Source organism: Hypanus sabinus, chromosome 4 (assembly GCF_030144855.1).
Source record: "Hypanus sabinus isolate sHypSab1 chromosome 4, sHypSab1.hap1, whole genome shotgun sequence".
Lineage (NCBI taxonomy): Eukaryota > Metazoa > Chordata > Chondrichthyes > Myliobatiformes > Dasyatidae > Hypanus > Hypanus sabinus.
This window is the reverse complement of record NC_082709.1, coordinates 119,039,500-119,061,300: the sequence shown is the minus strand read 5'-3', so window position 1 is coordinate 119,061,300 and position 21,801 is coordinate 119,039,500. Positions and strand designations below refer to the sequence as shown.

Sequence of the window (21,801 nt, the reverse complement as noted above, 5' to 3'; positions counted from 1 at the left end):
CAGTGTGAAGTTCTAGATGAAATTATCTTTATACATAGCACACAAAACAAAGTTTTTCACTGTACCTCAGCACATAGGGCAAAAATAAACCAATTTACCATTACCCTCTGTCCTTGCTGCACTCCAGGACGAAATAGGTTCTTCTCTATTTCCTTTTCCATTTCATCCTCAGAGACTGTGGGGAGCATATCACGTTCAGGAGGTGGAATTAGGCTACTAATGTTTCATGCAGCCCAGTCTGGCACAGGATGCCTCCAGTCTGATACCAAGAAGAGTGCAGCAAGAAGACCTGTTGAGCCATTCTGCTTCTGTTTTTTTTTCTTTTGGACCACGTCTTTTATTTACCTGAGTTTTCTTAAAACTTGCTCACACCTGCCCTACGTAGTTCTGTAAATCTTTTGCAGGTTTTGCCGCTTGGTAAAGGAAATCAACGACAAAGCGACAAGCAGTGCCGAACTGGAGGTTGATGCTGAGGGAGAGACACTGGAGGTATGATGGTTCTTCACTCTGGCTGTGCTGTGTATACAAGAGCCAGCACGTGATGCTCTCAACCATGTTTCCCACTGAATTCACACGAGGGGCTTTCAGGACACTTGTGTAAGTCAGAGGGTTACATCTACACTGGATCTCCCCGAGACTTCATTGGAGTTCAGGAGAAAAAAAAAATTAATAGAGGTGAAGAAATTGAAGTTAGGTGTGGCCACTGGAGTTGTAATTGTTCCGGCAAAAATGTGGAAAGAAGTCAAAGGCAGATGGAGTGTGTGGCTGTTTGTTTCTTGATAACTAATCTCATCTTGACTGCAAAATGCTATAATAAACATAATGTTTGTGCAATTGTCATTTGACCTCTGGCTTACAGATAGTCCATTGTCCCAAAAGTGTGATGTTCTGAGCACATTGCTTGTGAGATCTGCAGGTTAAACCAGGATCTTTCCATTCTCAATCACAGCCCTCCCCCTGCACCAAAGAAGGAGAAGAACGATGCTGCAGATGGGAATCTCCTGTGATAAAGTTTCCTGAACTATAACCTGGGTTATCCTGGTTTGCTGGTATATTAAAACAAACCGGTGATTAATTTCATTTTCAAGTGATGGCTGCATATTACCATCTTGCAGTCCAAGTCTGATCTTCGAGCTGAACCCCAGAAGACCTCCAAATAATTTTAGCAAAAGGACTTACTGAGGCCACCCCAGACAAGCTATGTAACACAGTTGTCTGATGGGGGGCCTCCTCTTATAATACGGAGTTTTCCAGCAGGTTTGAGCAGAATCAAAGCCCTGTGCCTTCGCATGCCCAGAATCAATGCAAGCACTTAAATTTTGTTTACTTGCATCTCTGTGGTACATAAAACCAAATATAATTAATGTTTTTTAAACAATAAAATAATTTGTTCTTGATATGATGTTGAAGAATAAATATTAGTCAGAGCTCAGTCTATCAGTTAGTTCCCGAAGGTTGGTATTGATAGCTGGGAGTGGTAGTGGGGAAGCTCCCACTACCTATTGACTGCTTAAAATGGCATATGACTCAAATAGACTTTGACAACCATGTCCAGGTTCTTCATATGTGGCCTAGTTACTAAGTCTGACAGAACTGTGTCTACTGACAGGAGAATGGGCAAAGGCGGGTTACCAGTGCCTTAAAACAAGTTGCTTTGGGCAGATGGGGCTTGTCAGCCATGGTTGGCAGCTCATCTTGGAGAAGGAAAGCTCTGATCTCAAACCTCTGCTGCCTTGCAGCTGTACACGCTCATGGGGAAAGCTTTGGGAGTAAACCCTGAGGGAAAAATCCAGAGCTGGAGTCCCTAAGGCAATTCTATGTTGAGTTCAATGCTGATTGCCAACTCCTGTGACACCGCTGGTAAGAAACTGTATCGGGCTCTGCCGTTCCTTTGGGTTCATCAATCTATAGATGGGGGAGTCTGCTACATGGGCAACAGTTTGCTCTACATCCTGTACTGCCCAGAGTTGCATATCTAGACAGTTAAGGTGCAGCATCCATGGTCAACTCTGACTAATGGAGGCCACATTCATTTATTCAATCTTGCAGTTTCTGTTTTCTCATAGCATAATTGGATAAAAAAGATCATACTTACAACAGTGCAGTGCTCCCCCAATGCAGCCTGGATGGAAGAGCTGGAATATGTTTATTTTGGGTGTTTGTATCGAGACTGGAACCAGTCATTCCAGTATATGGCTAAAGATTAATTATCTCCTCCCTTCCCTTATGTTCCAGTATGAGTACGAGTACGAAGATTCTGAAGAACGGGTGGTGTTAGGAAGAGGAACATATGGAGTGGTCTACGCCGGGCGGGATCTCAGCAATCAAGTGAGAATAGCCATCAAAGAAATACCAGAGAAGGATAGTAGGTGAGTGTTAGGCAGCCAGTTTCATATTGGTCCAGGGTCAGCACCTATATCATTCAGTGGAAAATAGTACTTGCTTCCTTTTTTTGTTGATAAGTATCAGAGTTACTTTTGCATACACTGAAAGTATCTACATATCATGGGATGATAAAAACAGAAGCAATCATTTGGCCCTTTGGCGTTTTGCCAAAACATCCCACAGTGGGTTCCATGATAGTAATTAATGACAGTCAGGTGAAATCACTGCATTACTGAGTCAGTTAATATTCTGCTTTACAATAGTGATATTTTTCTATAATATTAATTGTGTTCTTTCTAATTGAAAAGTGATACGGTGTGTACAACTGTGCTAAATTTTACGTAACGTTCTAACACATTAAAGATATGTAATTGTGAAGAATTGTCATTAGAAACCTTGAAAAAATATTCCCATAAATCTCATTTCCTTTCACAATGATTTTGGATAACTTTTGTTTCAGTATTTTGCACCATAAATTGCAATTTCACTATAAGCATTTTACTGCTTTGTCAAACTTCATGGTACAGTTGTGGACTTTGAATTCTAGATTGCTTGATGGAATAGGTTTTGGTAAATTAACCTAACTATCGGGATGTCAAAAAACAACACCAGTCCAAATTCGAGTAACAGATGAGCTATTAATTGCAACAGGGCTTACATGCTCTGTTGGGGAACCAGGATGAAGTCCCAACAACATGCCTTCCCAATGAGCTTTTCTTTTTTACAAAATATATTTATTACAAATTCAGTGCAACAATATATACAAACCAGTGACTAACACAATTACTACATGACTACTAGACAAATGACATTAAACAAAAATGTTTCCATCCCTGTCAATGATGGCACTACTCCCCCGCAGAGCCCAATGGTCCTGGAACGCCTCTGTGGTGCCGTGGATGGCACATGTTCCCTCTCAGTGGTTACCCAGACACGAGCATACCCCCTAAATATTGCCAGGCTGTCTGCCTGGGCAGACCTATCCACCACCCATTTCCAGGACTCGTGGATGCCCGATTTCACCAGGCCCAGGAGCAAGTTGACAGGGACATCCTCATCCCTCCATGACCCCTCCTTACTGGATGACCGTATATGAATAGCTAAAGTGTAACGAGAAGGTGAGAAACAGCCCTTGCAGATACGCAAAAAGAGGCTGCAGCCTCGCACACTCCATATAGCTTAATTCATTTAATGAACCTTTTAAACAAAAGGGGACTAGTCTGTCACCATTAGCTCTGACAGCCTCCAATTTGAACCCACAGCCACTGTTGTAGATGTAGGATCTGGAGAGTGAACCTGCTGGAAGCATTGGGCCCAGATTGGGTCCTTGACTGTGTCCTTAGATCCTATGTTGATAAGCAGGCAGGGCTGTTTGCAGACATTTCTAACCTTTCCCTGCTTCAGTCTGAGATTTCCACCTGCTTTAAGAAGATTCCGGTACCTAAGATACACAAGGCGTCGTGCCTAAATGACTACCACATGGTGGTTCTGATGTCCACCATTACGAAGTCATTTGAGAGGCTGATCATGGCATGTATTAACTCCACCCTTCCAGACAACCTCGAGCCACTGAGTTTCACCTACTGCAGAAACAGACACCATTTCCCTGGCCTCACTCCCATCACTGGAGTATCTGAACAGTAAGGGTGCCTATGTTACGCTATTGTTCATTGATGATAGCTCCACTTTCAATACTATAACGTTAAACAAGTTCATCCAAGAACAGGGATTCCACACTTCATTTTTCAACTGGATCTTTGACATCCTGACCAACAGACCATGATCAGTAAGGATTGGCAGCAACACCTCTACCACAATTATTGTCAGCACTGATGCCACTGAGGGCAGAGCCTACTCTACCCCCCATGTACTCATGACTGTGTGGCCAGATTCTGCTTCAATTAACTTCATCTGCAAGTTTGCAGATGATATCCAACATACTGTGCTGTACCTCAAATAACAGAATCAGAGTGGATGCCTCTGTATGTTTTTAGAAAGCTTAAAAACAGTGTCATGACAACAATCTGTTCTTCAGTTTCAACAAAACAAAAGAGCCATTAGCACATAATATGTAGAACAGTACATCACAGGAACAGGTCTTTCGGCACACAATGTTGTCCCGAACCAATTAAATTAGTCATCAACAGGCCAGCTAAACTAATTCCCTCTGCATACACAATGTCCATATCCTTCCATTTTCTTCACATTCATGTGCCTCTCTAAACATCTCTTAAAAGTCTCTGATGTATCTCTACCACCATCTAAAGCAGAACATTCCAGGCACCCCCACACTCTGTGTATTAAAAAAAACTCTACCCCTCACATCTCCTTTGAAATTACCCCATCTTACTTTAAATGCATACCCTCTTATATTAGACATTTCATCCCTGGGAAAAAGATACTGTCTGCTTACTGTATCTATGCCTCTTGAAATCTTGTAGACCTATTGATGCACCATCAATAACTCCCTGAGACATGAGGCGAGATATAGGCTTTTATTGGCTGGAAGAAAGAACAAGCAGTAATTGACCACCATGCTACATCCTGGAGACTGAGAGGCTGGGCTCAGGCCCCCATCGCCTTTATCCCGGGGTCAGTGGGAGGAGCCACAGGAGCAGTCAGCAGGGGGGCGTGTCCAGACAGGTATATGTAGTTCACCACACCTTTGTCAGATCTACCCTCAGCCTCACTGCTCCAGAGAAAACAACCCAAGTTTCTCCAACTTCTTCTAATAGTTCATGCTCTCTGATCCAGGCAGCATTCTGGTAAACCTCTTCTGTACCCTCCCGAAAGCCTAATGGGGCAACCAGAACTGTGTGCAGCCTAACTAGAGTTTTATAAAGCTGCAACATAACTTTTTGACTTCTAAACTCAATGCCTTAACTAACGAGGGCAAGCATGCCACATGCCTTCTTAACCACCCTATTAACTCTTCAGGGAGCTGTGAATGTGGACAGCAAGATCCCTCTGCTTCTCAACCCTGTAAAGGGTCTTGCCCTAGGCAGTGTACTGTCTCTTCCCATTTGACCTAGCAAATTGCTCATTGTCTTCGGGAAGGGGGTGCAGTGTGCATGCTCCTGTTCACATCAAAAGTGCTGAGACTGAGAGGGTTGAGAGCTTCAGGTACCAAGGAGTGAACGACACCAATAGTCCATCCTGGTCCAGCCACATTTGTATTACAGCTAATAACGTGCACCAGTGTCTCTACTTCCTCAGGGAGCTAAAGGAATTTGGTATGTCCCCTTTGACCCCCAATAATTGTTATTGATGCACCAGAGAAAGCATCCTTTCCAGGTGCATCAGGGCCTGGTACGTAACTACTCTGCCCATAACCACAAGAAACTGCAGAGAGGTGAGCTTTGCTCAGCACAACACAGAAACCAGCCTCTGCTCCATGAACCCTGTCTATACTTTTCACTGCCTTAGTAAAATAGGCAGTGTAATCCAAGACCCCACTCTTCCGAGACACTCTCTCTTCTCCTCCCTCACACTGGGCAAAGATACAAAAGCCCGAAAGTACATACCAAGGCAACACGAGTGAATCTACAGATGCTGGAAATAAATAAAAACACAAAATGCTGGCAGAACTCAGCAGGCCAGACAGCATCTATGGGAGGAGGTAGTGATGACAGTTTGCCAATATGATAAAATGGACACATTCTTGGATCTTATTTTCACTTTCTCTGCACTTCCTCTGTAACTGCAACACCTTATAATAACTGTTATTATTTTACCTTATGCTACCTCACTGTGCTGTTGTAATGAACTGATCTGTGTGAATTGTATGCAAGGTAAGTTTTTCATTGTAGCCAAGTATGTGACAATAATAAACCAATTTAGCAACTCTGCTAAACCTCAGTAACTTTATTGCATATTCCTGGATATGTGACAGAGAAGCAGAAGGCGTTAATAATGCTCAGCAGGTTCACGCAGAGATGTCTGATGAAAGGTCATTGACATGAAGCATCTGTTTCTCTCAGCCGACACTGCCTGGCCTGTTAATCAAGCAACAGTTACTAATGATGAACATGGTCATTAATGATGAATAGATAGTGATCTTGTTAATTGGATATTTCTAGCTAGGGACAGGAGCAGGGAAGTGGATGCAGGTGAGAAAGTTTCTTTTTTAATTAAAAATCCAAAAAGGGAGATGGGTTGTAAGTGCTCTTTTCTCGTCTGAATCTTGGTTTTGACTCCAATAAGGTGAAAGTTTTATCTCTACCAACTGCAAGGGCTGTTTCAACTCTTGTTTTCAGTGAGCTGGGAGCATGGGTCTAGAGTTATGAATTACTTTTTCCATATGTACATAGAACCATGTACATACTGCATAACCTGCCGAAATTGTTCTGTTCTTATCTCAGACTTTTTGTTTCTGTGTTGTTATTGTTCACACTGCTACAAATAGCGACAGTGCTTTTGAGGTTGACCTTGTGGATGGCTTTGCACGGAGCCTGCATCACCAACTTAAATCAGTGGGACCCAGCTATAAATATTGGGTTCAGATCAGTTCTGCAGAACGTTATATGTCTGGTTGCTCAGGCTGAGCCAGGCTGCCTGAATACTTTATAATGTGGATCTTTGTCACTCTTTTAGATAGTTTCTCTCCAAGGATCATTGGGGAAAGACACTGCTGAGTGGGGTGGAGAGATCTGACTGGGGTTCAGGAGGTCCCAGGCATAGATAGCTGGTGAATTTGATTGGAAGAAGATTGATGGTAAAGAAACTCAGTAAATGGCTTTTGCAGCAATGAACTCTTAAAGTCTATGCATATAGGGGGCTCCAGCAGTGTCAGGGTGAGGCAAAAGGTCAGGATTCTGGACAACAGTATGTTTGTGTTACAGTATTTCTAGTGACAGTCAGGTTGGCTGTGAGCAACATGAAGTCCTTGGCTTGCAGTCACATCAAGTTCGCTCTTGAGTTTTAATTTTGTATTCCAGCACATTACCAGTGTCACATTACGACTGTAGGTCAGTTTGAAATAGTATAATGACTTGGCACTGAGGCTGCAGATATAAATAGGTAGTAAGAGTCATATTCCAATCTGGTCCCAAGGAGAAGTGAAAGGAGATTTCTTGCAGGTGGAAATTAGTTTGGGCATTATTGTTTGACACAGAGTACATAGCACAGCACACAATTTTCATGGGTAGCATGTTTGTTCCTAAGTGATGTAATCTAGATGATTGTCCGCTTTGATCTTCCGGTGGTGAGTTTATACCAGAGTGTGCTGAAGAGCTGATTAAATCTTGACGCGTCACAAGAGAGTGGCAATTGTAAAATAATATAGTTAATACATTAAAAACACTTTCCCATCAGTTCTGATCAGAATATCAATTATTTGTTTTTCCTGCTTAATAAAAATATCCTTTTTGGGAAGCTACTACAAAGTGACTTGTTTATTGTGTACTGTGGTTGTGTTGTCAACTGGACTTATTGTGTACCATTGGACGGTGTGCAGTGCGGGTGATTGTCCTGAACATTGTGATCCGAAGACCCTATTGCTTGGCATTGGTAATGTAGAATACCGCAAGTCTGGTTCATTGGCAAAACCGACAGCAGGGGAGCTGCGTTGTCTCGGTTGTGGCAACATCCAGGCCTGACGCAGTCCTGGAGGGGAGGAGACCCCAAGGTGGGGTGGGAGAGAGCAGGGCCTCTGTGGGCATGCAGGAATGAGTACCGGATTGGGGGCTATCCCCTCCCATTGGCGCTACTCTCCATTGTTTGATTGGTGCTGCCCTCTAGTGTTTGCTCAGTGGAAGAACAAACTGAACCAGGACAACTTGCAATCAATCTACAGTCATGGACTCAGGGACCTGGCTATATTATTTTGTTTCTTTGTGGCTTTATGTTTTTCTGAAATTGGAACTATATGTACTATTTGTTCATTTGTGCTATGCGTTGCACCTTGGCCTCAGAGCAACACTATTTTGTTTGGCTATATTCTTGTACGGATGAATGATAATTATACTTGAATTTGTTGTATTTTTGCATAAAGTTAAAGGAATCCCTGCAACTAATAACAATAATAACTGAGTGTCAAAGCTTTGAAATTTTGTTCAGCTATTGGGGTCAGTAGCCTAATTTAGTTCGAAGCATGCCCTTTTGTCCGGGAGGGGAATTGCAATGATTGAAAAAAAGCATCAATGGGAAGAAATAATTAAATAATTCCCTCTCCTATCTTTAGGTTCCAAACAAATGCAGCCATGTGGTTCTAACAAAGAGTCTCAGATGTTTCAACTTAACTATTTCTCCTTTCACAGATGTTCCCTACCCTGCTGAGTATTTCTAGATTCTATTTCCTTTTCAGATTTCCAACATCTGCGGTTTTATTTTGAATTATGCTATGTGTTATGAAAATGCCTTCACTTGTTAAAATGGATCAGTTTTGTCCTGTCAGCAGGTGTTGAATGGTGGCCTCCAACTATTCAGTTATCCTGTGGAATTCGATATTCACTGATGCTACACCTCATTGATGTGAAATTGATTGTATTTTCTGGATAAAATTTATGTGGTTGATGGTGAAAATAAAAACCTGCAACTGTCACTGCCAAGGCACCAGAGTTTATTGAATAGATGCAAACATTATATGTCTTGTAGAACATACAAGGTAAATGGTAGGACACTGAGGAGTGCAGTAGAACAGAGGGATTTGGGAATACAGATACATAATTCCCTAAAAGTGGCATCACAGGTAGATAGGATTGTAAAGAGAGCTTTTGGTACATTAGCCTTTATAAATCAAAGTACAGTATTGAATATAAGAGTTGGAATGTTATGGTGAGGTTGTATAAGACATTGATGAGGCTGAATTTGGAGTACTGTGTGCAGTTTTGGTTACCAAATTACAGGAAGGTTGAAAGAGTACAGAGAAGGTTTACAAGGATGTTGAGAAACTGAGTTACAGAGTAAGGTTGAATAGGTAGGACTTTATTCCCTGGAGCGTAGAAGAATGAGGGGTGACTTGATAGAGGCATATAAAATTATGATGGGTATAGATAGTGAATGCAAGCAGGCTTTTTCCACTGAGGCTAGGGGAGAAAAAAAAAACCGGAGGGCATGGGTTAAGGGTGAAGGGAGAAAAGTTTAAAGGGAACATGGTGGGGGGAGGGGAGTGTGGAATGAGCTGCCAGATGAAATGGTAAATGCAGGCTCACTTTTAATGTTGAAGAAAAACTTGGACAGGTACATGGATGAGAGGTGTATGGAGGGATATGGCCCAGGTGCAGGTCAGTGGGACTAGGCAGAAAAATGGTTCGGCACAGCCAAGAAGGGCCAAAAGGCCTGTTTCTGTGCTGTAATGTTCTATGGCACTATGGTCTTTCAAAAATTTGAGTACAATCGAAACTTTGGAGGAGAAGGTACGGTCGACCGCTAAAATAGTGGAGCAGTATAAGTTTAAAATCACCGATCTTGAAAACTGGTCTCGCAGACAGAATTTGCGTATTATTGGATTTCCCGAAAATCTCGAGTCTGGTGACTTAACTGAATACTTCTCTAATTTATTGTGGGAAATTTTTGGCGAGGACGCTTTGCGGGTTAAGCCTACTATTGATCGTGCCCACAGAGTTTCGAGATTTTTGGCTGCGAAAGACAAGCCACGAGCTGTGATTGTCCGTCTCCATTATCCTCGGGAGAAAGAGCTTTTAATTCGATTAGCTCGTCAGAAAGGTCTGATTTCTCACAGAAACAACAAGTTTCGTATTGTGGAGGACTATTCATTTGAGGTAATGAGGGCGAGAATTGCTTTTAAACCGGTGATGGCGGAGGTTCATTCGATTGGACTTAAACAAGCTTTAAGATATCCAGCGAATCTCAGAATTACGTTGAGCGACAACAGTCAGCGTTTCTTTAATACTCCGGAAGAAGCGAAGAAATTCGTTGAAGAATATCGCTCTTCTAGTCCAACTTGAACTATGTGTTAGGTGGAAGAACTTTTGGAGAGAAGACACCATTCCGTTTTAGGCTTTAACTTACGAAGCTGTGGTATAGCTTTTTATTTCGGTCTGTAGACCTGGTTTTTTTTTTATTATCATGATTTACAGATGCTTTTTTAATTTTACTATAATTTCTTTTTTCTTAATTAATTTTTTTCCCTCTGGATTAGATATACATGTTAAGACTTTGTAATAATGATTTATTTTTTTAGATGTCGTTTCTTCTTCCCATAAGACTTCGTTTTCCGTAAGCGTTTATTTGCCTGTATTTGAGAATGGGATGAATGTTTTGAATTTTTGAACCTTTTTTTATATATATATATATTGTAGTGGTTATTGAACCCTTTTTTAATTCTATTTTGATAACCTTTTTTAAAAAAAAAAGATTGGTGAATTTACATCTATATTTTGTAATATGGTCCTTTCAAAATGTCGTTTCTTCTTCCCATAAGTCTTTGTTTTTGAAACGTCATTTCCTTATATTTGAATATGGAATTTTTTTTAAAGGCATATTACACTATTTTAAACTTCAATGGTTATCCTTTTTTTTATTAATGATTTTTTTCTTTTTTATATTATTTTTTCATTTTGATTGATATATATTCTTTCTGTTTACAACCCTGTATTTATATCTGGGTGTTATATAGTTTCTCTTTTCTTTCTTTTCATGAAGTCGCCATCTTGAAAATGGGGCTAATATTAGTGTTAGTTTATGCGCCTGCCGCTTGGCTTTTTTCCGTGGGGTTGGGGGAGGGGGTAGGGATCTTCTTTCATGCTTTTGCTTTTTATTTTTTTGCTTTTAGTTTATGGGCCAACTTTAAATTATTAATATTGTTGAGGTGTCATGTTCTCCGGTTGCTCCTGAATCATTTTTCCTTCTTCCTGAGTTATGGGTTATGTGTCTTTTTAACCTTTTATGATATACACAATTAATATTGGCATGATGGATAAGTTTATTAACTTTATCTCCTGGAATACTAATGGTTTAAATCATCCGATTAAACATAAAAAATATTTAAAGTATTCCATAGACTAAATGCTAATATTATTTTTGCACAGGAGACTCATATTAGGAGGGAGGATAATCAAAGCTTTTTTAGGTTCTGGAAGGGTCAACAATTTCACTCGAATTCTACCGCCAAAATTAGGGGTGTGTCTATTTTTATAGACCCTTCAATTTCGTTTACACACCAAGAAATTATTTCTGATCCACAGGGCAGATTTTTGTTGATAACTGGTTCACTTTTTAATCGAAAAGTGGTTCTAGTTAATATTTATGCTCCAAACTTTGACTGCCCTGAATTCTTTAAACGTTTATTTACTTCCCTTCCTAATCTAAATGAATATATGTTGATAATGGGTGGAGATTTCAATTGTTGTTTGAATCCTTCAATTGATAGATCTAAACCTATTCGAATTCTTCCGAATAGATCAGCCTTACTTATTAATTCTTTTATGGTTGATTCGGGAATTACTGAAATATGGCGGTTTTTGAACCCTAAAGATAAAGAATTTTCATTTTTTTCACATGTATATCACAGTTATTCTAGAATTGATTATTTCCTTATTGATCATCGTTTATTAACAGATGTTATTGATTGTAAATATGATTCTATTGCTATTTCGGATCATGCACCTTTGAAGTTATCTTTCAAGATTTCGGACTTTTCTAATAATAATAGATCTTGGAGACTTAACGCTACTTTGCTTCAAGATCCAGAATTCATCACCTACATAAAACAGCAAATTGACTTGTTTTTCTCAACAAACTATACAGAAGAGATTGACAGAGGAATACTTTGGGACTCTTTTAAGGCTTTTATCCGTGGACAAATTATCTCATATTCCGTCGGTAAAAGAAAACAAAGATATTTAGATATTGCTTTATTAGTGGATAAAATTAAAGAAATTGATAAGATTTATTCCGTGACTCCTACCAAAGAACTTTATAAGAAGAGAGTTGAGCTTCAAATGGAGCATAGCTTATTATTAACTTCTTCAATTGAGAATCAATTAATTAGGACCAGGGCTCAATTTTATATCCATAGTGATCGAACTGGTAAATTATTAGCTAACCAATTAAAAGCTATCTCGACTAAGCGACAAATTATTAAAATTCGTAAACAAGACGGCAATCTGACTACTGATCATAAAGAAATCAATAACACTTTTCAAGATTTTTATAAATCTTTATATCAATCAGAATTTGACGGTGATCTGTCCATGATGGATAACTGTTATAACAATTTGAATATTCCCAAACTGACAGATGAAGATCGTAGCTTGTTTGATGCTCCTATCTCTTTGGCCGAAATAGGAGAGGCCATCTCATCAATGAATTCAGGGAAAGCTCCTGGTCCTGATGGTTATATTATAGAATTTTTAAAAACTTTTTCTTCTTTGCTTTCCCCTTGGTTATGTGAAATTTTTAATGATGCATTTGTTAAGAAGAGATTACCTCAGTCTTTTTATGAAGCTACTATCTCTCTAATTCTTAAAAAAGATAAGGATCCCTCTTTATGTGCATCTTATTGCCCTATATCACTATTAAATGTAGACTCTTTAAGATTCTTACAAAAATTTTAGCTATTAGGTTAGAAAAGGTACTATCACAGATTATTTCAGAAGACCAAACTGGTTTTATTAGGAATTGGTATTCCTTTTTTAATATTAGAAAATTGATTAATATATACTTCATCATCCACAATTCCAGAATGTGTTATTTCACTAGATGCTGAAAAAGCTTTTGATAGAGTTGAATGGGTATACTTATTTAACACTTTGATATATTTTAATTTTAGTCCTAATTTTATATCATGGATCAAACTAATATATCATAAACCTGTTGCTTCTGTTCTTACAAATAATTACAGATCTTCTTTTTTTCAATTATCTCGTGGTACGAGACAAGGTTGGCCCTTAAGTCCTTTATTGTTTAATATTGCATTAGAACCTTTAGCCATTGCTATTCGTGAATCTCCTAATATTTTTGGTATTACCCGCAATGAGAAATTATACAAGTTATCACTTTATGCTGATGACTTGTTGTTATATATTTCTGATCCTGACAGGTCTATTCCCGCTATTTTATCCTTGTTGGCTCAATTTGGTAGTTTTTCTGGTTATAAACTAAACTTGGATAAGAGTGATTTATTCCCTTTAAACGCGCAAACTTTATTGAATGAAAGGATACCATTTAAAGTTGTTGATGATAACTTTATCTATTTAGGTATAAAAATTACCAAGTAATATAATGATTTATTTACATTGAATTTTTTACCTATGCTTTATCAAATTCAACAACTTACTACAAGATGGTCTCTGTTATCCTTATCATTAGTTGGTCGGATTATTCTATTAAAATGATGATTCTACCAAAATTTTTATATTTATTTCAAGCTTTACCAATTTTTATTCCTAAATCTTTTTTTGATAACATTGACTCAAAAATTTCCTCATTTGTGTGGCAAAATAAAAATCCTAGGTTAAGTAAAAGGCAATTACAAAAATCTAAAAAAGATGGTGGTTTAGCTTTACCTAACTTTAGATTTTACTATTGGGCGAATAATATTCGTAACTTAATTTATTGGAAATCAGATTTGGATTCACCATTGTGCCCACAGTGGGTAAATTTAGAATGCAATGAGGCACAGGGATATTCTGTATTCTCTGTTCTGGGTTCTTCTCTTTCTGCCGATTTAGTTAAATTCAATAAACAGATATCCAACCCTGTTGTCAAACATACATTACGAATTTAGTTTCAATTGCGTAAATTTTTTTCTCTGAAAAACTTTGTTCTTGATAGCCCTATTTTACTTAATTTTTTTTTCAAACCTTCTTTGACAGATCAAGCTTTTAGCATATGGAAAAGGAAAGGTATAAAATGCTTTCGTGATCTCTTCTTTGAAGGTAGTTTGATGTCTTTTGACCAACTTTCCAACAAATTTGAGTTGCCTAAATCTAACTTTTTTAGATATCTACAAATTAGAAATTTTTTACGTAAAAGTCTACCATCCTTCCCCAATTCAACTTCAATGGACTTTTTAGGTATGATTTTTTACCTTAAATCCCTATCAGAAGGGATTAGTGGCTTTTATTTATAATATGATTATGAAGATACAACCAGAAATATCAGGTAGAATTAAACAAGAATGGGAAAAAGAACTTCAATATAATATATCAATAGAAAAATGGGAAAAATTTTTACAAATGGTTAATTCTTCTTCTATATGTGCTGAACATGCTTTAATACAACTTAAAATTGTACATAGAGCTCATATGTCTAAAGATAAGCTTGCTCGATTCTATTCTCATATTAACCCTCAATGTGACAGATGTCATTCAGATGTGGCTTCATTGACCCACATGTTTTGGTCATGTCCCACCTTATATAATTATTAGAAGGACATATTTGCTACCATTTCCTCAATTTGGAATATCGATTTACAACCTCATTTTATTACTGCAATTTTTGGTATACCAAATGAGGATGGTAATCAGTTTTCCCCCTCAATTAGACGAATGATTGCTTTTGTAACATTAATGGCCAGAAGGTCTATATTACAAAATTGGAAAGAAGTAAATCCTCCTACCACATTTCAGTGGTTCTCTCAAACTATTTCTTTACTGAGCTTGGAAAAAATTAGAAGCACTATTTTTGACTCATCAATTAAATTTGAAGAAACTTGGGGACCGTTCATTCAACATTTTCATATGAATTAATTTGGCCTCTTCCAGACCTTCTCTCTGCTTATTCTTGTTCAGGTATGGAGTTCCGGAGTTTTTGGCACTATCATATACAAATAAACTGTTATTATTGCCCATGTTAGTTTAGTTTAGTATTTTTTTTCTTAATATATATTTTTTGCCTTTATTTTTATAATTTTTTCTTTTTCTTTTGACGATTATTTTTATTTTTTTCATATAATTATTATAGACTTGATTGATAATGTACTATGTTTTTCTGTGATATTTTAATAGGATATTGTTATCCTACTATTAATTCAATTTCAAGTCTTATGCATTTATAACCTACTCATTACTATATTATTTTTTTATATTTATGAAATTCAATAAAAAGATTGAAAAAGAAAAGAAAGAAAAATTTGATTCCATTTAATGGAATATGTTCTGCTTAACTAATACATTGGAAGGCCAATTATTTATTCATCAGCTGAATAAATCTGCAATAGGGGCATATGTGGTAATTGGAAATCTGTCTTGGAGCAATAAATCTCTCTGCTGTCAGATCAAGTCTAGCTTTGTTTCAGTTTGCAAATCAGTACTGATCAAAACAGTCCTAATTAAGCAATGAGGAAGGCACCATTGATTGTAGAGAGGTGCTGGAGACATTCCAGTGCACAGTAATAGTCATATAATGTCTTTCATAATCCTAAGACATCTTAGGATGTTTATAGCCAATCCAATACAAAAAAAAAACAGTTGTTGTTGTGATAATTAAATTGTAATATGCCATTTTGTGTACAACAATGTTTGACAATCAATACTGTATTTGTGACTGGTAAATCCAGTTCACATTACTGAATTGGTTCAGTGATAAGTCTATAAGCAGGTTCTTCTGTTCTTTGCATAGAGCCACAGAACTTGCTTTGTTCACCCAAGAGCACAGATAGGGCAGCAGTGTAATATTTTTATCTGAAAGACAGCACCTTTGGCAGGATAGTACTCCTTTGCCATGGGGTCTAAATCCCAGTGATTATTTCAAAGTTTTTGATGTGGGACTTCAATTTGATAGCCTTTTGACCAGAGTCTTATCATTGTCAGGACAGGAACTTAATAAAAATCACATTCTTGCCAAAGGGGTGCAGAGGGGTCCAGGAAATTTGGATGTGCCATTGGTAATGATCTAGGTCATTTATACCTGAGAAAACCGTTTCACTCCAATGCTTCTGGCCATCATAGGTTTCCAGGAAATTGATGGGAACCTGCAGGGGCTGATTTCCTCACATTCAAGATGAGAGTATCAATACACACCGGCAGAAGTGGAATTCTAAAGCAATTTCAGAATGAGTAAGAGAACAATCGTTCTCAATGTGAACTGATTGTTACTAGATGGATTTATTGGCTATAAGCATTCTGATCTGATGTCAATGAAGGCATTAGAGCAGGTTATGTTCCTAGAAGAGAGTACGTATCACAAATTTCTGTAATGTGGAGCTGTGTATGTCGGGAAACATGACTCAAGACATTAAAAAATTCTGTTTATTTATTTACTTAACATCCATGAGACTGAATTTTATTGTTTCTCACCTTTTTGGTAGTGATTTGTGAATTCTGCCCGGTTGTATTTCAGTTGCCTGAATGACTATAATTGGAAGGTGCCATATGACAGCCAGTTCCATCTGCCAAGCCACAACTTGTCCTCCCCCATGGGAAAAGCCCAAATAAATTGCATAAGAATGAATTTCAGTGTGCTTACTAGTTTTTAGCAAAAGCAACACAAAAACAAAACTAACTTCCACTGAATTATAAAAATATCCCTTGCGTTTCAGAAGATCTTCACAAGTAAATAAGTTATTTTTGTACTGAATGTATCTGTATTTAATCTAAAAGTGCTTGGCACAGATATTGGGTGGAAAAGATTCCCCTGTAGTGATCCTCTCACCTGGACAATTCAGTTTCCTTTACCAATTGTAAATGTTAGTGAATGCGTAACATACTGGAAATTTGGCTTCAGTGGTTCTCTTTGCTTTCATTCCTAGATACTCCCAGCCTCTTCACGAAGAGATAGCTTTGCACAAATATCTTAAGCACCGAAATATTGTTCAGTACCTTGGTTCAATTTCAGAAAATGGCTACATCAAGATCTTTATGGAACAAGTACCAGGAGGTAAGTGAATCAAATCTTATATGCGTTCTTAGTGAGTACTTTTCCTAGCAGGTCTCCAGCAGCTAATAGAAATTTAATTTTACTAAGACAAACTTCATCTACTTTAGATCAATAAGGCACAAATGTGGAAAGACTTGGAGTTGAGTGACTTGGATATCCAAGTACAAATTTCACCAGAAACTATTTCACAAGTATCAAAGGTGCACCTTAACCTCAAGAGGCAGGAATACAAATGTGAAGAGATTTGGCTAGCCCTTGACAGACAGCAGCATTCAATTATAGATACCAGGGCAGATGTTAGCAATCATGCTGATTGGAGTTGTGCTGTTGGACAGCAGTTACCTTTGCCATAAGTAGAAGTGGCAACAGAAGCTGGACCAATCACATTGACTTCTGAGTTCATCTTGGATACATTTGGACGTCTGTTCCTCATCCTTCTGCAGAGGTGTGTCAGTGATTATATTTAAATTGAGTTTTATTGAAGAAATAATTGCTGCCTTTCACTCTTCTGAAATGGAAATGACCATCGAGAGGAAATTGCAAAGGCTGGATCAATTAATCTGGCTGATTATCTAGCTGAATACACAGTGCTTAAAGCTGCTTTCTTAACTAATCCTTAAAGGTTTAGGGGTGTTAGCTTGTTGGATTCTCCTTTAACTGCCTTAGACTGGACTCAGGCCAGAAACAAGAAAAGAAAGGTATGGAAGCATGAAAATCTAAAAAAAATCTGTAAACGCTGAAAATTTAAACCAAAATGAGATAGCATCTGCAGAAAGAGAAAGAGTTCATGTTTCAAGTGCACAGACATTTCAGGCCAAGGCCCTTCACCAGTCCTGCTGAAGGGTCTGGGCCAGAAATGTTGACTGTACCCTTTTCCATAGATGTTGCCTGGCCTGCTGAGTTCCTCCAGTATTTTGTGTGTGTTTGCACTTCGAACATCTGCAGATTTTCTCTTGTTAATGTTTCAAGTTGGTAGGTGCTACTGGACTAGTATTCAGGGGCCTGGACAGTGAGCTGGAAACAAAGTTCAAATCTCAGATGAGGAATTTAGTGTCAAATCAGAAATGAAACTCACCATTGGCGAACTTTCTGGATTGCTTCTAAATGTCCGTCAAAGGAGGATATTTCTGGATTTTCTGTGATTTCAGCTTCATCGTTACTTTAAAATGGCCTACCAAGATATTAGAGAAGGGCAGCGTATATTGAACAAAGTCCCTCAGGACTGAGATTGGTATTGGTTTATTATTGTCACATATACCAAGGCACAGTGAAAATCTGTCTTGCATTTTGTTCATACAGATCAAATCATTACACAGTGCATTAAGGTGGAAAAAATTAATATAATAGCAATGCAGAATGAGGCGAAAAAGCTACAGAGAACATGCAGTACAGTATACAACAAAGTAGATTGTAAGGCCATTGTCCATTTTATCAAGTAAGAGGTCAATTCAAGAGTAATGTAACCGTGGGACAAAACCTGCCATTGAGACTGGTGGAATGTGCTTTCAGGCTCTTGCATCTTCCACGTCTTGGGAGAGGGGAAAAGAGATAATGGTCTGGAGTGGTTGGGTGAAGCTGTCTCCTTTTACTCGAGCAGTGGAAAGTATAGACAGACTATCGGGTAGTCCGGTCTCACTGATGTGCTTAGCTGTGTTCACAGCTATCTGTGGCCACGAGCAAAGCACTTGTCATACAAGTTGTTATATCAGAGTCAAGTTTAATATCACCGGTGTATGTTGTGAAATTTGTAGTCTTTGTAACAGTAATACTTTGCAAAGAATAATTATAGAAAAAAGGTGAATCGCAGTAAGTTCTTACTGTATAATATAGTTAAGTAAAGGCAACTTACAGAGGCTAAATGACTTAGCTGCCCAGTGCACTCTGGGAAAACCCAGACGATCACAGGGAGAATGCACAATCTCCACACAAGTAGAACCAGAGGTCATGACTGAACGCGGATCCCTGGAGCTGTGAAGCCTATCTCTACAATCTGCACCTCTGTGCTGTGATATACAGACCTGGACTGCGATCGCATGCCCACTTCACTCAGAACTACAGGCAGGAGGAAATAGGTGGTTAGCTAACTTCTGAGCATTCAGGCCAGTCCAAACCCAACCAACACTCGAGCACAAGGTAATCATTTTCATTCCCAGCCTGATTCAAATCTAGGTAGCCAGGCCTTTAGATCTCCTGTTAGGTCACTGCTCTTGGCTCCCAATCACTCATTTTCCACTTTAGTTAGGGCTCTTTGCATCAGCGCTTGTTTCAGTCGCCTCACTTGGAGAAGTTAAAAGTCAGGTACAGTCCTGGGATGCATTTCACTGTACGTGCTGATATGCATATGTTAAATAAATCAGAATCTGGGTCATCAACTTCGTTCAGAATTCACACTCTGAGCAGAGACACAGCTCGGCTCCTGCTTCTCGCGTTGTGTCAGTCATGTGTTTATCATCAATGGCTGAGCTGCTGTCCTGAATGTGACAATGAATGCATAACTCCCTCTGCTGATGGCAGGTCGCTGGGCCTTCCCGTGCTGCCTCTTGATTCAGGAGCAGGAGCTCTGCTGGCTGTCTTGGAAGGATACTCATTGTCTATTTTCGGTAACTGGAACCAGGAGGCTCGGTTACACTTGTTCTCTGATCCTGCGTGATGAAGCTTCCATGATGGTTGTACTGAAAGAATTTGATGGAAGAGCACCAACGACACAAGGCTACTTCCCCGAACACTGGGCTTAGAGTTACGTATCTACATGTGCACGTGATTCTCTCCCAATTCCTTGGAAGACCTCAATTGCTATTTAGAAGCAGCCGGCAAAACATTGGCTCCAGCTCACTGACGATAGCAGCCCATGGTCATTATGCTGTCTGATAGCAGATCTGATATCCGGGGATTGCTATCGCAAAGTTTATGCTGGTTGCAAATGCAGTGTCCAGCTGCAGAGCAAAATTGAGAAAGGTAGTTAAGCAAATGAAGTGAATAAGTGAGAAGAGGATAGGCCATAAGATCATAGATACAGGAGCAGAATTAGGCCATTTGGCCCATCAGATCTACTCTGCCTTTTCATCATGGATGATCCATTTTCACTCTTAAACTCGACTCATGTGCCTTCTCCACATATCCCTTCACGCCCTGAGAATCTGCCTTAAATATACCATGACTTGCCCCAACAGCCGCCTGTGGTAATAGATTCCACAGATTCCCCACCGTCTGGCTGAAGAAATTTCTCCTCATCTCCACGCTAAAAGGATGTTCCTCTATTCTGAGGCTCTGTCCTCTGGTCTGAGACTCTCCCCCCCACCCCCACAGGAAACATCCACTTTATCGAGGCGTTTCAGCATTTGATAGGTTTCAATTAGGTCACCCATCATCTTTCTGAATTTCAGTGAGTAGTGACCCAGAGTCATCAAATGTTCCATTTATGACAAGCCTCTCAATCCCGGAATCATTTTCGTGAAGCTCCTTAGAACCCTGTCCTGTAGCATCACATCTTTTCTTGGGTAAGAAGCCCAAAGCTGCTCACAGTCCTCCAAATGAGGCCTTACCAGTGCTTCATAAAGACTCAACATTACATCCATGCTTTTATGTTCTAGTCTAGTTGGTGGATAACTTAATAAAGAGTGTCTTTTATAAGTATGTTTATTGTAAAGTGCTAATGAATCAAAATAGATCATATTTGTCTTCTTTTGAAGAGGACACTGCAAATTTCTTAGATATCGTCAACCAGAGGTTCCCAGCCATTGTTATGCCATGGTCTAATACCATTAAGCAAAGAGTCCATAGACCCCAGCATGGAACCCCTGCCCTAAACCTACACCCTCTAGTTTTGAATAGCTTGTCAATAGCAAAATGTTTCCCATGATCTGCACTCTTTTTGTCCATATTTATTCTGTTTACATTAATCATATCCTTTCTCAGCCTCCTCAGTTGTTCAAGGAAAACAAATCAAGTTCATCCAGTCTCCCCTGATAAATGAAATCCTCCCTCCCTGGCAGCAGTGAGCTCTTTGGGATGTGAGAGGAAACTGGAGAACCCATGTGGTCATGGGGAACTTGTGTAAGCCCCTACGTAGAAAGCAGCCAAAGTCTGGATTACTGGAGCAAATTTACCTCTGGCACTGCTGACCAGAATGAATAGCAAATCGTGACAGTGGAAAGCAGCTGGGGAGGATGACAAAAACATCTGTTGGACTACGTGCAAAAGTGGGCCTTATTCTACAGGTGCATTTTTAAAGTGCTCCCTTCGTACATCTAATTGTATACAGTACTCTCAGGATGGAACTGTATATTACTCATATGTAACAAATCAGCGACTGTTTCTGATCATAAATGTTGGAATTGTGAATTAATGAGGAAAATACAACATGTTGGTTTGATCTGTACAGTGGCTTCTGCAATGCACGTGGAAGGACTTGAGAATGGGTTTTGACCAGCAGTCTATTTTAGTAGTAACAGCATCAACTGCACCCTTGGACCTTGTATCTACTTCAGCTCTTGGTGGTGGTTCTTGACAGCAAGTGTCTAGTTCAATTTCCCATGAAGTGAATTTCCCGATTCACCACAATTTACTTTAAGTTAAATATATTTGCATATACCTAGTGCGGAACCCTGTGATCCCATTTCTAAGCATTCCACCAGT

At 39.0% G+C, this 21,801-nt stretch overlaps 1 protein-coding gene across 4 annotated transcripts in view; it reads left to right on the top strand.

Moving 5' to 3' along the window:
• The window catches only part of map3k15 (mitogen-activated protein kinase kinase kinase 15), a 150,248-nt gene that overhangs the window by 79,191 nt on the left and 49,256 nt on the right, over positions 1-21,801 (top strand). For all 4 annotated transcript variants that reach the window (XR_009511766.1, XM_059968014.1, XM_059968013.1 and 1 more), the window contains exons 13-15: positions 405-489; positions 2,236-2,369; positions 17,039-17,166. Coding sequence is in view for 3 of the 4 variants with exons in the window: in XM_059968014.1 (XP_059823997.1) it covers positions 405-489; positions 2,236-2,369; positions 17,039-17,166 (347 nt within the window). In the remaining variant the exon portion in view is untranslated. The remainder of the gene's footprint in view (positions 1-404; positions 490-2,235; positions 2,370-17,038; positions 17,167-21,801) is intronic.